Consider the following 18,908-nt stretch of genomic DNA (forward strand, 5'->3'; position numbering starts at 1 on the left):
CAAATATATGCCATCATATTATTATTTTTCTGTAAGACAGTAGAAAGGATCAGATTTTAATCATGGATATGAGCTTATTTTTTAAAAAATAAATGACAACACAATCATGAATAAAAATTCAAGTTCTCAACTCAATAAAAACAAGAATTTGAAGTAGCAGGGTGTTACTATAAATTCAGGTATGCATGCATCCTTATCATTCAGATTCCCTAATCTATAAAGTAGTGAAATCAGGTTTCAAAGTCCAAAGTGAATACATTTCTAAAATGGTTAAGTACTGAATGTCATTTAAAATAACAACCAGCATATCTCAAAAGTACTGGATTTTGAGTCAGAAAATCTGAATTCAAGTCCTTACTCTGCCATTTGCTAAATTTGAATTTGAATTCATCATTTTTGAGCAAGTCTCTAATCATTCTGCAATTCAATTTCCCACTTATAAAAATGAGGTTGGAGCAAGTAATCACTAAAGTCCCTTTTACCTCTTCAATTTATGATCAAAACTTTTAGAAAAATTAACTTAAATTTATCTTAAATTCAATTTTAAAATTTAAAAGCCTTTCAATTTATTGGATTAGATTTCTTTAGTTTATTGTTTGTTTTTCAAGTCAAGGGAAAGTATGGCATAGGAGGAGATGGAAAGCTTGACTCTCAAACACGAAAATCTAAGCTTAAGTAAGTACTGCTTCTAACATATTGGTTGTGGAATCTAGCACAAGACATTAAACCTTTCTGTGTTCAAGCAACTCTCTAAAGATTACAAATTTCAGAAAAGTTGCCATCCTTAATTGATAAAAAGAATTTTCTCCCAAAGAATTCCCAGTACAATCAGATCACAGGTCCAGTCCCTATCCATTTAAACCCAAATAAATTTGTTTACATAGTAAAATTTAGTTTAGATAAAATATATGTCTTGGGTACATATGCCATAGAATTTCAACATGTATAGCCATATGATTTTTATATACAATTTGAAAGAATACAGTGAAATAATATGGGCCCTAAAATGCAAAGAAAAATTTTAAAAAGTAATAAGAAACACACACACACACACACATATATACACACAAAAATGATGAAACCAGTTTTATACTAAATTAAAATTTTATTGACTAAAGAACACTCCTGGAAATAGAATCTGATGGACTAGATCTACATACATGCAATGAAGTTGACCATGACAGTAGTTTAACATGGAATGTCAAACAGATTAGTCTGTTGGATTGTACAAAACTGTTTTAGGTATGTTGTGCAACAAAATGAAAACTATGCTAAGTATTTCCCCTGCTTGACTGTGATAAACTAAAAAAGAAAAAAGCAATACATTTGAAGAAACTGGTTGATTTCTCTGGCATATATTTCAAATAAATTAGTTTCTTATTTACTTTTCAAAATTTCTTCCGGCCTCTGTTGAATTCCAAGCAAAATGTAAGTGCAAAGTCAAAATTTCTGAACAACCCCCTCCCCCCCAGAGATTGAACTATCAACCTCAAAAAGAATGCACAATGACAACTAATCCTGTTCAGTTGTATGAATGGAATAAGGAAAAACCAAAAAAAGACCAGTTACTGCAAAATTCATGTAGGCACATGTAATAGTCCAGCTCTAAGCAATTCTTCTAAGATTCTCACATTAATAACTAAAGCTTTTTTACAGTACTAAAGATTCTATTGTTCAAGCATCAATGATTACATTTCAGAAAAAAGAAAATCATCCATGCCCTCAATAGTGTCACTGCTACGTTAAAAAAAAAAAAAAAAAAAATTAACAAAACAAGTATCCATAATAGGATACATGGAAAAAAGGTGTTTTAGAATTAAAAAAAAAAAAAAAAAAAAAAAAAAAAAAAAAAAAAAAAAAGACTAAGATGTGCTTTTCTTGCACAGCAGGAATTATATCATGTAAACACCATATTGGCCCACACCACAAAATCCATGAGAAAAGTTCAATTCAGAGCATGCTGTGTGTGCATTATTTTTCTGCCTGTGCTTGTGATTTCACACTGTATATGCCTGTACCGATCAATATACAGAATTTCAAAATGCACTCTAATAAACACACACATACATGTACATACACACAGAGACACGTGATTTTCCCAAAATTAATATGGTTTGACTCTCTGACTCCACCTTGTAATTTGCAAGTGGTAGCCAAACTGTTTTAAGATTGTCTTATAGAAACAAAAGGGTGTGAAAAGTGATTTAGAAATGAGGTTTTATATGTGATGGTAGTGATAAGAAAAATAGGTATATAAAAAAAATCCAATATATGTCTAACATGGAAAAATTTTTACCTGGCTGAATGATCTACACGTATATATGGAAAATGACTTTTTTGGTGGGCCTTGTCTGAAATTTTAGTTGAGTCAAAGGATATATGTCTTTTGGTTCAAATTCATTGAAACCTAAAGGATCAGATCTAAGAAGCTTACCTTCAAAGTGCAAATTTTAACAATGGAATGTTCTGAACAGGGAAACAATAAAGGACAATCCTACGTGTTTAACTTGTTCAAAAGAAATTACATAATATTCAGGCAGCATTTTATCCTGTCAGAAGTGATTTCTTAGTTAAACAGAAAATTATTTAGCAACCAACACTTTTCAAGCACACATATATAAAACCTTTCTATGGAGAAAAAACAAAAAACAGAAAACAAAAACACCCTACCTATGCACTGGTTAATCTTTTCCCCTTCCTTCCTTCCTTCTTTCATTCTTTTATTTCTTTCTATTTAAATTCTCTGAATCAACTACTTTAAATATCTTGTGCCTCTCTGATCCTCCCTCCCATATCCCCCCAAAGAACCCAAGTATTATAAAAGTCTTTGTGTTTGTGAAGCCTCCTGCTTGAGGCTATTAAGTACCTCCTCCACTGGAACAAAATGAACATCTAGGATGCACATCCCAATGCACCATTTTTAACTACAATACTGTTGTTATAGTTAGATCTCCAGATCATCAGGCCGAGGTCTGCTGCTGGCCCTGCTGCTGGCTCTACTGGAAGGCCTTTGGTCCACAATGGCAAGTGGTTGTAGCTCATGCCCTGCTGCTAGTTTTTTTGAATTCTGGTTATCATCTGGAAAATCAAAAGGCTGGGCATGTGAATTAGAGATGGTGCTTCCAGCCTGGCCCATTCTATTCTGCTCAGCACTATAATTGGCCCAGTTTTGCTCACTGGCTTGCTTATTGTAATTACGGCAAGAAGAATTGTTTCGATCTCCAGTAACAAGCTTATACCCTGGAGGAGACATTGGTGACAAGGGAGCAGTTGGGGAAGAACAGCCATTGAAATAAGCATATTTGGGAGATCCACAATCTTTGCTGGGACTCAGTGGGCCAGCTGGAGCGTGGTAAGGGTCACTTTTTCCCTTCACGCGATCCTTGACACCCTTAAAGAACACATAGAACAGCTCAATGATATTTAAGGCAAGGGATACCAAAGACACAACCAACATGAAGATAATGAAGATGGTTTTCTCTGTGGGACGGGAGAGGAAACAATCCACTTGATGAGGGCAGGGATCTCTCTTGCAAGTATAGACAGCATTCAGGCTGAAGCCATAGATGTACCATTGAATCAGTAGGAAGGCCACCTCAAAAACAGACTTAAAAAGGATGCTGATGATGTATGTCCGGAGCAACCCTCCACGCATTTTCACTTTGCCATGTTCTTCAATTCCATATTTGAATTTCTTTATTTCAATTTGTTTCAAGTGCATATCCACATTGGCACCATCAGTTTGAGCGACTTTCAGCTCCTCCTCTTTCTTGTTCAGCTTCTCTTCTTTTCGCATTACATAGAACACGTGAGCCAGGTACAAAAGAGTTGGCACAGACACAAAGATGATTTGCAGAACCCAAAAACGCACATGAGAGATTGGAAAGGATTTATCATAACATACATTTTCACAACCTGGTTGCTGAGTATTACATCGAAAAGCAGACTGTTCATCTCCCCAGGCTGATTCAACTGCAGTTCCCAACAGCAAGATTCGGAAAATGAAGAGGACAGAGAGCCACACTTTCCCTCCAGCAGTAGAATAGGCTTGAACTTTGTCGAGGAGTTTGCCTAAGGCACTCCAATCCCCCATGTTACCTGGCTGCTGTCTAAAAACCAAAGCAAAACAAAAATTAATCATATTTATTCAATTGCTCAAACTTAATTATATAAAATTATATAAAACTATAAAAGTTTTTTTTAATCTAAAATATAATTAATCAAGGATCATGGAAACTATAGAAAATTTCATTTCAAATTTTCATACTATTCTTCCCCCCAAAAGTACAAAATACTTTTACATCACATTTTAAAAAGAAGAAACCTGTTTTAGGAAAGTCAGATAAAGCATGGAAGTACTCCTCTGATAAAAATAGATTGACTACAACAAACCTTAAAGTGTTTGTTACCTGGGACATTTAGAGTTTAAGTAACCTAATCATAGTTACACAAGTAATAGGTACCAGAAGCAGATCATGAACTCAGGACTTCCTGAGTTCAAGGGAAAACTACCTGCTGTCATTATGCCTCTCTGGAAAAAGAAAAACAAAAACATAATTTATTTACTAAAACTAATGAATTTAAATAATAATAACAACAATAACTAGCACTTACAGGATGTTTTAAGATTTGCAAAAAGCTAGAAATATTATTTTTCATTTTATCTTGATCACAATCCTAGAAAGTAGATACTACTATTATCCCCATTTTACAGATGAAAAAACTAGAACAGAGAAAAATTAAATGACATTGAAGTTACACAGAATATTGAGATTAGGTTTGAATTCAGATCTGCCTAACTTCAGGCCCACCATTTTATTAACTTCACTATTAAAACACTGTACTATTTATGGTGATTTGGTAGGACAATGGTTAGAGTGCTAGGATTAGAGTGAGGAAGAGTAGAATTCAAATTTGGCCTATGATCTTGGACAAGTCACTTAACACCATTTGCCTTAGTTTCCTCATTTATAAAATGAGCTGGAGGAAGAAATGACAAATCACTCCAGTATCTTTGCCAGGAAAAATCCAGACAAGAACATAAAAAGTTAGACGACTAACATGATTGTACAACAACAACAAATATTGTTTATAAATGTTTTTTAATTCTACAGAATATTGGATTAAGGTATATCACTAGTTCCACATTTTGCTATGTGACTTGAAAAGTAATTTGTTCTGTGTCTATCTTATCAATCTGATAAATAAGAGCAGTGTTTGTTATTATTTAGGAGGGGCTAAATATAAAGCTAACTACTTCTATTCTATGGATTGGTATCAAAGCATAGAGACAACTATTTATTTATTGATTGACAGTCTCAATGTATAAGATCATAGGATTTAAAGAGAAATAACTCTCACTTAATAGGTGAGGGAACTGAGGTACAGATTTGTAGTTGACTAATATTTTTCAGAAAAGTAGCAGAACTTAGATTCAAGTTTATATGAAGACTCCAAATAAAGTATTTTTCTTTCATACTACCAGGCCTCTTTTATCAAAATATATTTCACTGTAGGTACAGATTATATGCACACACATGTGCATATACATGTATACATATGCACACACACATATATATACATGTATACACATATCTATCTTTATATATCACCATGGTCTTACCAGGGAACTCTAAGCACATTGTGAATATACCCAATGATTCTAATGTCTATTTCATTTTTATTGGCTAAGGAATATCAATAATGTGGCACAGATGGCTTCTCTTTGAACAGGAAGGAAGAAAAATCCAATGAAATGGTCTAGTTTGACACATTTGTATATAACTGCTATAAAAGAATATACTTCTTGTACATTATATTTTACTAAATGGAAAAAGATGTGATTTTAGCATTTAAGTGGGAAGAAGTAGTAGTAAAAGGATTAACTTTAGATTAGTTTTTCCACAAAAATACCAGATTCAGCCTTTTTTCTCTCTCTTTCTGGGAAATTAACATTTTTAAGTACACTTGTTGTGACAGATGTGATTTGTAACATTCTTCTAGACAGCTCACTTATAAACTACATCCCCATCTGCTATACCAGCTCTTTAAGGGTCTGAACAACAGGAGCAAATTCTCGGTTAATATATACTATCAGTTGAGTGTTTTCCCCCATTCCTTCTAACTTTAAATGTTAATGAAACATTCTCCTAAAGGAAGGTATAGGAGAAAGATGAGAACCAATGATTCACATTCAGATATCAACCACAGAAAAGCAGGTAAAGACAATAAGTGAAAGAAAAAAAAAGTGTCCAGTGTTCACTGGCTAGCACTAATGAGAAAGAGTTGTTCCTCTCACTTTGGACTTGAGTGAATAAAATCATTCCAATAAAAAAAAAAGATCAAGACTCATCTTTGAGAAGAAATTCCATGTTTAGAGTAGTAGTAGGAAATCTCAACTCAATGAAGGAGTGATGGTAGAAATAATCTCATGATCTCATAGTTCTAAAGACTAAAACTAGACTAGAAGAAGAGTCAAAAATCACCAAAGACAAAATGAGAGGTTTAATTATGACTATGAATTAAGTAGATCAAGAAGTCACAATGGGTGTATGAAAGGAGACTGAATGCTAAGAACTACAAGTACATTTATTGAGATCTCTAGAAGGAGGATGAAGAAGATACTAAATGCCTGAAAATCAAGGAGGAAATACCTTTAAAGCCTAGAAAAGAATAAATATTTATTATTTTGGAAGCAGAACAAAATAAAAGAACCACTCTTGATTTACTACCATCAAGTTTAGGGTGAGGAGAAGGAGGCAAAAGGCCTCCTGAAGGCAGGCTTAACTGAGGCTTAATTGAGGAATAGAGAGAAGGAGAATTAATATTAAAGATTCTTCTCTCACTCCTAAATTCTTTTCACTAAGGACTTAGGACAAATGAAACCAGGGTGTAGATAGATGATCAAATATCCAGCACAGATCTGATGTTAATTGATCATGGGCAAGGTATTTAATTGTTCTGAGCTTTGATTTTCTCATTTCTAAAAGGAGATTTTATTTGATTACATTTGTGACTTCTTCTAGTGCAAAATCTATGATCTATGATCCCCTGAATCTGACTCCAGAATGTCAGTACCAACAGCCTTGTCAGACAAAAAGCTATCAGCTAGAGAAAACAACAACAACAACAAAAAAGCAAGGTAAAATTAAGGAAAAGGAAGTGGGAACTAGAAGAGAATAATATCTAGTCATTTCTTATTTGGCATATAGGACCAGAATTAATATAACTGTTTTAAGCTAATTAATGCAAAGGAGAAACAGGTCTTTGATATTTCTATCACTTACTGTCATTCTAAAAGAAGGAATTATGTGAATGAGATGAGGATTCAAGTTTGGTGGATAGTGAAGAATTATTTCAGGTCTAGTCAAAGAATACTATTTTGGCAAAAGTAAGGAAAGAAGGACAATAAAATAGGTCAGAGAATGAGTGGAGAGTGTAGTCAAATTAATAACAGAAGTTAATAAATAAAGGTTTTGTTAGAGGATGGTGAAGTAGTAAAAGAAAAACTTCATATTTTTAAATCAAAATAAAATTCTAGAGTCTCATGAATGTATTGATAATTAAATCTAGGAAACATTAAATTCCTTATATATGCTAGATATTAAGGATCCACATTAATAAAAACCCTATCCTCAAAAAAGTTATTTTTAATTTGATAGATGCTAAGAGCAGTGAAACAACTATTGAGTAAAAGTAATTGGAGTCAATAAGTTCAAATAGACCATTTAATTTTTGTGTTACCTTGGATATATCATTTAACCTCTGTTTCCTCATAATTAGTGGATTCAACTAGAGGACCTTTAATGTCTCTTCTAATTCTAAATATATGATCTAGAAATACTACTAAAATTAAGATTAGGTGATATTTTTATAATCATAAGAATTTTTAAATAAAAGTTCACAAAACATAAGTTTCTATTTACAAGTGAACAATAAACTCACTTTTTCTTGCCCCATATTTTCATGTAATGATATCTGCTGTTTTACCATAGCTGGAGTGGCAAATACCCTTCCCCCTTACCCTCTTCAAGGACATAAAAGCTATACCTTATGGATACATGTGCCATGTGACCCAGAATAGGCACTTATCTTAGAGTTTCCTTGATAGAACACAAGGAAGAGACTAGAACAAGGAAGCTGCTGTATATGTAGCTATGCTAGATCTTTTACTTAACTGTTTTTCAAAGGAGAATCTGTACTAAAAGCCTGCAGGCTATCACCAAAAAACAAAACAAAACAAAACAAAACAAAACAAAAAAAACCTAGAATGAGAGAGATAGGTCAGAGCTCCCCACATATAAGAGGTACTTTAATTCTTTTAGTTTCCATGGACACATTTAAGTCTGTTTGATTCTGAGAGGAGAGGAGAGGAAGTTTGGACAATGAAATGGTTTTAGGAGAATAGCTCTGAAAGTTTCAGGCAAACAAAGAGGTCAGTGGATAGTCTTATCTGGGAAAAGAAAGGAGTCAAGAAAGATTGTATTACAATAATTATTACTATTTTACTATTTAAAATATATAATACATAATATGGTATATTACTATATCTAATAGTTAAATACAAAGTTAAGTAATGAGGGAAGAAAGGAAGTCAAGTAAGAGAAACTCAGTTTTGATGGACAAATCTTGCAGAGAAAAAATTAATTACCTATTGAAGAGAAATACTAGGTTATGAATTAGAAGCATAATTGACTAGGTTCATATGAACAGAAAAGGATTTTTTGTATCAATGTTAGAAGACAGCAGTGAGTTTCTATGTGATGATGTGTAAATTGGCCCTAATTCTATTCCCAAAAGTTTGCAATTTTTTTTTTTTTTTTGTCAATGCCATCTGCTTTTGCTCAGAAAAATAGAAGTCTTGGGTGATTGACTTCAAAATTTCAGGAAAATATCCAGTGAGGTATATTTGTAAACTCTGAATAATTAACAAATGCTTTTATATATTGCACCATAATCATTCAACTAAAAAAAATTTTAAGACAGATTTTGCACGTAATCAGAAGTTCATGAGTAATAATTTTAATTAGTCAGTGTTTTATATAATTATTCAAAGTTTAATAAGTTTTCAAAGATGCTTATGGCAAATAGCAACAGATATTACATCAAATGAAAAATCCAAAAGGGCTTTTAAGTAATCATGGATCACAAGGAATCGTTTGTTCACTTTAGTCTAGTATGGAGGAACATACATAGTGTCACATTTTAAATCCTTCCAATTTTGCCCTGACACTCTACAAAAGTCCTAATAGTGAGTGCCAGGGGAAATTAATTCAATGGTTGGATAATTCTCTGGCTAGCAATTTCTTTAAAGTTGTACGCACAAACAAAATGTACAAAATAATGGGTTTGCACCCAAATAACTTCCATTTGAATTTAATGAGTTATATGTATTTATCAGAAGCATAATCTAATCTAGTAGTGAAATATTATTTATCAGTTTGATCACCTAATTTCCTGCAACATGTACACACCCATCATTATCACTAAGAGACTATCAGAAAATTTGAAGGCAATGGACATTAATCCACATGACTCACCACTAAAGATAGCAAAATTAGCAAAAGATAACTCCTAATTATTGCATTCATCTATCATTATTCACTTTTCCCTACTTGTAGAGATTAATCATGTTAGTTTGTTCTCCTGATGGCATCTTCCTTACTCTAAGCCTTTGTTGAAAAAAATGTTGAACCCTAAAATTATTTTATATTAAAATCCTTTCATAGATCATATCTCATTAAGTCCACAGTAAGTGACAGATGGAATCTTTATTTTACACAGAGTGACCAAAGCCCAGAGAGAGTGACTGATGCTTAATTATAGAGGAAGTTAATAGAGATAGGAATGTAATTTTTTTTTTTCTTTTGCTTTCTAGATCCTGAATCAGGGCTATATTTGTTGATTGAATTTTGAAATTAACTGGTGTAAGCAAACTCTTTATAAGAGACAAATATTCAATTGGTAGAGCTAAATAAATTATTTTGGTACACATTTGTTAGGTTACCTTTCGTAGTCATAGATGGTACTCTGTGAAAAATACAAACACCAAAAAGCCTCAAGCCCCAAATTGTACTTTCTTTGGCCCCTTGAAAACAGAAGCAAATCCCAAAGTCAACAAACTATGATTCCCAAGAGTTTCTTCACTTAGCATATTCAGAAGGGAGTCAAGGAGTGGACAGGCTTGCAGGAGAAAGAGAACAAGATTCCCAAAGCAGTTATATTCTATATTTTGAGAGTGAAGCCTTTTCCTTCCAAAGCAACTCAATTCTCCATATTTTGATAGTGAAGTTCTTTATTTCAGGTGTTCCACTTACCCCTTCTACAATAGCCTTCCTTAAAGCCTCTTTTAATTCTAATTTCTTAGCCTTTTTACTATTTGAAATAACAATTGAATGTGTTAAGACAGAAAGAAAAAAAAATCTGGAAGTTAAATTCCTAGACTGCAGAATGGGTTTATCAAGAAAAGCAAGGTTGAATGACTTGTATCCTTTAGAAAAGAACCTAAATACAAAAGGATTATAGTGCAAAGACATTTGCTATGAAAAAACTAATAATCATAACCACAAAACTCTTCTTTAAATATCATAATTCCCTGATCCCAGATCAAATTGTTTCTAAAAGACAATGCTTAAAAAAAAGATTGTGGGCCATTTCTATAGACTTAAGAGACATTTGGCAAATAACTGGGATTTTTTTTTCCTGCTATTTATAAACACACACACACACACACACACACACACACACTTATTGAGTTATATTAGAAAATGGGGGGGGAGCCAGGGAGCACAGTCGATAGAGTTCTGAGCCTCAAGTCAGGAAGAGAAATCTTCCTTACTTTACCATCTGTGTAACTCTGAGCAAGTCACTTAATCCTCTTTGCCTCCATTCCTCATTGATAAAATGAGTTGCAGAAGAAAATGGCAAACCATTCCAGTATCTTCACCAAGAAAACCCCAAATGGGCTCACAAAGAGTTGCTCATGATTGATCAAATCCTATCTCTACTGTGTGCCTTTGTATAAATTATTGTCTCTAGACCTCATTTTTCTCATTTGGAAAGAGAAGGATTTGAATTCGATCACATTTCACATCCCCTTTATCTCAAAACCTATGATCTTATGAAGCAAATCAAAAAACTTAATTTAAAAGTATTTCAAAAGCATTTATTATTTACATACATACTTGAGCTGATGATGGAACCCAACTTCAAATAAGTTTTTTTTCAATAGAGAACTTCCTGACTCTGACTTTATTAATTAAGTTTATAATGATTTTTAAAATTTGGATCAGTAGAGTTTCACTCTGAAGTATTATCAAGTTTGACAGTAATGTTATTACAAGCTGAAAGGACAATTAAGAAATTATATTAGTATTCATGTTATAAGTACATTGTCTTAAACTCCAGATCTGGAGCATTAATATAGTCAGATATAATGCTCCAAATTTGTCATGTTCTATAATATATTTGCAAATTCATCTTAGAATTTTTCATCTTTTTATTGTTTATATAATCATAGCTTTGAAATTTGGTTGTAGTTGACTACATAACCTTTAAAATGATGTGTGATGATTTAAGTTTATAAATTTGTTTAAACTTATAAATTTGTTTAAACTTATATGTGGAAACAGTTTAATTTACAGAAAGCCCAGGATTTGGTTCAATATTGTGTCACAATTCAGTGAGTCTCTTTCCCTTTCTGGGCATCTATATCTGCATTAGACTTTTCATTTCCTGATATCCTAATCACTTACATCTTTGATTTAAAAAAATAGTCTTTTACATTTCTGCAGGTGTCCCAATTTAGTGGATGATCTTTTACTTTTAACAGCTGAATTGCCTTTAAAAATCTCTTATACAGACTGGAGTTAGCTATTCCACAGCTCCTTTAACAGAGGTGTTTACCTCCACAAAAGCTTTATTAGATGATTATAGGAAATAAGGAGGGAACAGGTAAAAATCACTGCCTACCTTGACACAAGTATAGAGACTATACCTACACCCATTAGCATTAACCTGATGGAGAATAGAAATAGTAATAGAAGCAAGAAAATGGATGGGGCAAATTCAGGGCCTAAATGGTGGCTATATGCAAGTAATCTTTCTCTTTTGAGTGCAGTCTACTGACCCAATGCTCCCAGCAAAGATTTTACTATGTCCCTTTGGAAATGGTACAACAAAGCATCTCTAGTGATAGTTATTCTCATATTAAGTTTAATGACCAAAAAAGCAAAGCTAGATATAAAAGGGGAGGTGGAGGTGGAAGAGGTAGTAATGGTGGTTTTTCTCCTTTAAAATGAAGCCAGAAAAAAAAAAGTGAAACATTTAATCAGTTGTATTCTATACAAAGTGTACAACAAGCCTGATGGAGCAAAAGGAAAATCTGACTATAGAGTACAGGCCTAACTCTGTCACTAACTAGCCATGTTACCCTAGCATACTTGGTAATAGTCAATTTTGGTAGGCCTTAGTTTCCTCATCTGTAAAATGAAAAATTATACCTAGGTGACCTTATAAATCCTGTCTAGTACTAACATACTAAGCTTCTCACTAATTTGTCTGATATTTTCCATACTGAATTGACTCGTTTTAACATCTAGACACACCCATAACACTCTCATAAATGTACCAATTAGGCACAAACTATTTTCTTCTTTCTTTAGAATAGAACTTCTAAATATTTCTTTTCTAAATTTGGTGTCATTTCCTTAGGAAGGAAGAAATAAAAAATAACATTAAAAAATATGACTTCAACAAGAGTCCTTAACCGAGGGTTCTTGACCTTTTTTTTTTTTTTTTTAAAGAAACTATTTTGCTAGCAATATAATAGGTTTGATTTGCAATCCCTATGAATTTTTTTTTATGCATTTAAAAGTATTATTCTGAGAAAAGGTCTATAGGTTAAACAAGATTCCCAAGAAGTCCATGATAAAAAAAAAATGCTTAAGAAACTGAATTAGAGAGTTTTTCTTACGGTAGTACTTTTTTTTCCTTTCCTTTTGTTTTTTAAGATACTCCTTGGGGACCTTTAATTGCACAATATTGTTATATTAGGAAATTCTTGATTAGAGATATACAGAAGCAGAAATGGTGAGGTAATGTTTTCTGTGAATGAATTATGTGAATTAAATAAATTACATGAATCAAATACCTGGCATAAGTGTCTGTATAAGATGTAAGCAAAGAAACAATGAAGGAAGAGCAACAATTCAACTTAGCTTGCTACTTACAGGCCTGGTGACTGGGGGCAAGCCCACTGAACATCTTGGAGTCTCAGTTACCTCATCTGTTAAAAAGCTGAATTTGATGAACTCCAACCATAAAGTCTACAATTCTGTGATCCTATTTGGAGGACCATGGAAATTCCAAAATTGCACAATAAATCTGCCATCCAATAGTTACCTCAGCCTTTGTCAGTACAATCTACTGAAAATGAATAATCTTTTGGTGTGTTGGCAACCTTTTGACAGAAGTATTCCGCAACTATCATTTTTATCAGAAATGTTTTTAAAAGCCAAGGAAGTTTAAAAATAAAGCACGGAGAAAAATGGGTAAAGATCTTTCATGACTAATACAATTTGGTTTAATGAAAATTACAAGAATCATTTATTAAGGAATTATATGTACCAAGGACTAGGGATAAAAAGTACATCAAAAAATTACCTCTACCTTTAAGACAGAAGACAAGCATAACTTATCCTATAAAGGCAAAGTAAAGAATTCTTGAAATAATGAAATTCATTCAGAAAATAATCACAAATTTACTGAAAAAAGGAGAGTTTGAAGTGCTTTGTTTGATATAGTGATTCATCATCTATTTAGGATGTGGACATTAATCTGATACATGAGCAAACTACTTTAGTCTCCACTTGCTAAATATGGTGAATGTGAGTATGTATATGCATATATTTATGCGTACATGTGTGTATGTACGTAAGTATGGGCATTAATGCTCAAATGGGATCTTGAAAAAGACTATGAAAAATAGATAATAAAGAAAAAGGGAGGAAGAGAGAGATTTTATTTATCATTTGCTCTCCTTCCTACCAACCCCCTCACAGGATAAAAGTTATATTACCCACAAAGCACCTTTATTTTATAGCAATGGATAGTCTTCAACTAGTCAATGGAATGAAATGTGCCAAGAGGTCTGGTGCTTCTCCACATTCCTATATGTCTGTGCCAGAATTTAAAGCAGATTTAAAACAATAAAACAACTCAAAAAGCCAAGAAGAGAGAATAGAGAATGATTAGAGAAAATCTCCAATCTCTTTGAATCCTGGCTTTCCCCAAAGGATGCCCAACATCTGAGGAAAAGCAGCTGTAAAAGGTGAAGTAAGGAGATAGGGATTACTTTCTCAATAAACTTCAGAAGGCTTCAGGAAAACCTGAAACATTTTTAAATTGTATTGAAAATACAAGAAAAGTATTTTGAACGCATTTTGTTCCCCTTCCCCTTTGCTTCCTGAAAAAAAAAAAAAAAAAAAAAGCACACACACAATTGGGAAGTAAAAGCACTCCTCATTTGGCAATATGATATATTTTAATAATCAGTGCATTGCTATCTCATAAGATAGATGATTGTTAGGAAGATAAGATAAATACTGTCCTTAGTTCAATATTTTGAATATTTTGCCCTAAGAATTTATACATTTTCTTTCTTTTTCTGTCTCTCTTATTCTTTCTCTATATCTTACTCTATCCCTGTCTCTCTCTGTATGTGTGTGTATTTATATACAAACACACACATACATAGTCATAATTACATACACATACCACACCACCACCTAGCACAGTGTCTTATATGTGCTAGGCAAGCTTAAAAATTGATTGATTAAGGAAAATAATCCTCCCTTCAGGCTAAACTAACAAATCTCTTCTTGGCTCCTAAGGGTATCCTATCTGAAAGAACAGTAGAAGGTTCCATTTCAAATCCTAATTCTGCCATCTACACTTCTTTTGACCTAGGACCAGCCACCTCATCTTCACCTCCCTCCCAGCTTCCTCACTTGTAAAATGAAAGAATTGGAACAAGTGAACTCTGATTCCCTCCTACTTCTACATCTTTAAAATATATATATACACACATTCTTGTTCAATTCATCTTCCTTTCTTGGTTGTCTTTTTCAGGGAGTGGTTAAATGAAAGGTAATTTGGGAGGATGGGGAGATGAGGAGATGGGGGAATTCTCCATTACATAGGAATTTTGTCTGAACAAAATCAAGCATTAAATATAAATCACAAATTAGGAAAGCTTACATGTATCAAAACCAATATTTTTCTTTTTCTCATTAAAGATTGATGCAAAATAGATGAAATAAATTCCCAAACTAGAAGCTGTTTTTGATACTAAAATTTCTAAGGTAAAAATAAATATCTCCTTACCATTACTCTAAACCCTCACTCCCCAACAAACTGGTTTTGAAACAAAGAAACATACATGTATATGTACTTATAGATACAACAGAAGTAGTGAGAGAGATAATTGCAGCAAGATAGATTTGTGAGATTCACCTAGTGCAGGGCTGGGCAAATATAAAATTAGTCAATATTTAATTAAACACAACCAAAGAGGTAGAAGTTTAATCATCCCAGAATAAGGCTGGGTTGGATTTGAGTGGTGTACATTCTTTCTTTCTATCTCTCGGAAATATCTCAGTTTCCTTATTGTCTCACCTCAATCTCAGAGATGTTCATAGAAGCCCTAAAAAAATTTAAGGTCTCTTCAAGATAAAAGCTATTTACTCATGTTTTATCATAATACCTAACTTGTACTGATTTCTTTTTTTTTTTTTTTTTTTTTTTTGGTGTCAAAAGCAGGATTTATTTTATTTTATTTTATTTTTTTTTTGTTTTTTATTTAATAGCCTTTTATTTACAGGATATATGCATGGGTAACTTTACAGCATTAACAATTGCCAAACCTCTTGTTCCAATTTTTCACCTCTTATCCCCCCACTCCCTCCCCTAGATGGCAGGATGACCAGTAGATGTTAAATATATTAAAATATAAATTAGATACACAATAAGTATACATGACCAAACCGTTATTTTGCTGTACAAAAAGAATCAGACTCTGAAATATTGTACAATTAGCTTGTGAAGGAAATCAAAAATGCAGGTGTGCATAAATATAGGGATTGGGAATTCAATGTAATGGTTTTTAGTCATCTTCATATTGAAAAAAGACTACATATGCCTACCAGGACAGAGAGTAACAAGATTAACTGAATCTATTGTTTCTTTCTCTTCCAGTAAATCAAAATTTGTTCTCTGCATACTTACTACCATGTGTGTGTGTGTGTGAATAGACTTGGGTCAGCAGGAGCATTTTTACTAGGGATTGCTTTGAAAGCAACAATTCTGTAAACATTTTAAAATCCAATTTTTTTCAGGAGTTCTGTTTTATGGTAATCAATCCAGATGTTAAGATGGCAGAACTCTTGTTGCTTCTGATATGAACCTCATCACACACATTGGAATCTGAGACACACACTACTCACAAGAGTTTTCTTTTTCTTTTTCTCCCAAACTCTTTTTATTTAATATTCCCCTTTCAAATACAGAAGCTGCTTGAGAGGAAATTCCTTTTTTGGGTTTATTTTTCATCCTTTTTTACTACATATAGCAGGACCTACTTTAAGGAGTTAAACTAATTGCTTTAGACTTCGGATTAAGGCAGGAGAGAGAAAATCCTCACCGGGCACAGAATTGCATTTTTGCATTTCTGAACAACAGAACATGTGTTATGTCAATAAGAGAATATATTTTTAATTGAATCTCCTGTGACAACATTGGCTGAATCTTCTATTACTGGCAAGAACTCAGGCAACAATAACAATGGGGAAACCCTTCCAAGCGTCCAGGAATCTGCTTCAGGTTTAAGAAAAGGCAGCCCTTTGTAAGATGCTGGTTAAGAATCACTCTTTTCCTTTTCTTTCTCCTAGGTTTTATTGGTACTTGGGAGTATTACTGATAGGCACACGAAGGAGAAAGTTCTCCCCGCTTTTGAGATAATCAGCAAACACATACTAGCCACTGAAAGGACTTCCTTTCCCACAAATTGCCAACGTGGTGGGAAAGCACAGGAAAAAGGCTTTCCCTTCAAATCTTTCCTCACTAGAAGAGTTCTAATAGGAGTTGAGAAACAAGAGAGTAACTTATATAAAGTCATTAAAAAAAAGAAGAAGAAGAAAGAAAAGAAACGAAAAGAAAAGAAAAAGAAAAATCTCGTTTGGGGTCTATCTATACGGTTTTTTAAAAAGCAGACAATTTCTCGGAGAGACCACGTGCAAGTCACTGGATCCGTGTTAGCAGTATCTTAACCACGCTCCTAATTAAGAAGCGAGCTCTATACAGGCTATTATAAAGTAATCAAGATTTCCATATGAAAGTACAATGTGAAGAAGACAGATTGAAAGCAGAAGAGAGAAAGCCCTAATTCTAAAGATGCTGTCAGTGAGCACCCTCCCTCCCCATTTCCCTCCAACTGAAACACACCTAAACTATTTTAAGAATCTAAGTAAAATTACACTTTTACAGACCGATAGCATATTATTACATATTTGTGTACACACATGTATATTCTGGAACACCCCACAATCAGTTACCCCTTTCCAGATTCCTAACAGAGGGTTCTGAACAACATTTTACCTGTTGCAGCATTAACTCACAAAACTTTTTAAACTCAAAAGAAAACCAGGATATTCGAAAGTCTTAATTTAAAAAACAAAACAAAACAAAGGAAGTCCATTTCATTCACCATACTATTTGCAGTTCTTTACTTAAATAAGAAAATTTCAAGTATTTACAAACTTTAGAAAAGTTTTACTTAAAGAGAAAGAAGATAATAGATAAAGTTTTTTTTTCTTTAAAACTTACTTTTTTGCTTAAAAGGAGTGATGCAGCCCAAGCAAATGACTGAATTCTTTGGAGACTGAAATAAAATTGAAAAGCCAGTTCAGGCACTCAGACCTGTCTATTTAAAGTTTAAAAGTCTGCTGCCGTTTTGTCCTTTCCTCCCTCCTTCACTCTAATGAAAGAAAAGTGCTGATATCTCGTAAAAGCCTTTTTGTAACTTGGAGCACAGAGAGCTTTTTAAAAGTTTCAAGCCACTGACTAAACTTGGAGGAGGGGTTAGCACGAGAAAGGGGAGGGACGAAAGGGGAGGAGCGGCCAAAGAGGAGCCTGAAGCAACAGCAAAGTGGGGGAGGAAAGGGGGGCGGAGAAGAAAGAGTAAAGTGGAAGAGTAAGTAAGAAAGAGACCAACTTGAAAAGGTCCTGCCACCAAAAATCAGAGAAAAAGGAAAGTCGAGTTAGACTCGTTCTTCTGAACTACGAGCCTCAGCAACGTTGTTCATGGGTCTCTCTTTTAACCAGAAGCTCGAGAAAATAAAGACAATAACTGCTATATTTAAAAAAGAAAAAAAAAAAAAAAAACTTTCCCTACCACATAGGGAAGTGATTATAAAATATGTCGATAGATGATAGATAGATAGAAAGATAGATAGAAAGATTAGGTAGATTAGACAGATATTATTAGATGCTGATTTTTTTTTTTTTAATGGAGACAGGATCCCTGAGACTAAGTAATGGGAAAGCTAAAGGTAATTGGAAGTCACATCTTTATATACAACATTTCCCTTCTCTTTTCTTGGACAGTGACAAATAACATAAAAGTGGGGGACACTCTGAAGTTTCCAAAATAAACACATCTTAACTTTTTTTCTCCTCTGCCTACACTGGATTTTTGCCATTTCCTTCAGAAGCCAACCAAAAAGCCAAGGTATGTTTATTTAGGAAACTTTTCGAAATTCAGCTGTGAAATCCCCATAGCATTCATAGCTTCTCTGCACAAATCTCGATGGGGAGCAGTAGTTCTATAATATAATTTCAGCACCCTTTAGTGA

At 33.3% G+C, this 18,908-nt stretch overlaps 1 protein-coding gene across 1 annotated transcript; it reads right to left on the bottom strand.

The window, feature by feature from the left end:
- Window positions 1-1,081: 1,081 nt before the first annotated feature.
- GJA1 (gap junction protein alpha 1) lies at window positions 1,082-18,116 on the bottom strand. Its single transcript, XM_003769403.4, has 2 exons — window positions 17,881-18,116; window positions 1,082-4,109 (listed from the first exon to the last, which is right to left on the bottom strand). Exon 2 carries the CDS (start codon window positions 4,091-4,093, stop codon window positions 2,945-2,947), a length of 1,149 nt encoding a protein of 382 aa, XP_003769451.1. The 5' UTR covers window positions 4,094-4,109; window positions 17,881-18,116; the 3' UTR covers window positions 1,082-2,944.
- Window positions 18,117-18,908: the final 792 nt, after the last annotated feature.

Source organism: Sarcophilus harrisii, chromosome 4, assembly GCF_902635505.1.
Source record: "Sarcophilus harrisii chromosome 4, mSarHar1.11, whole genome shotgun sequence".
NCBI lineage: Eukaryota > Metazoa > Chordata > Mammalia > Dasyuromorphia > Dasyuridae > Sarcophilus > Sarcophilus harrisii.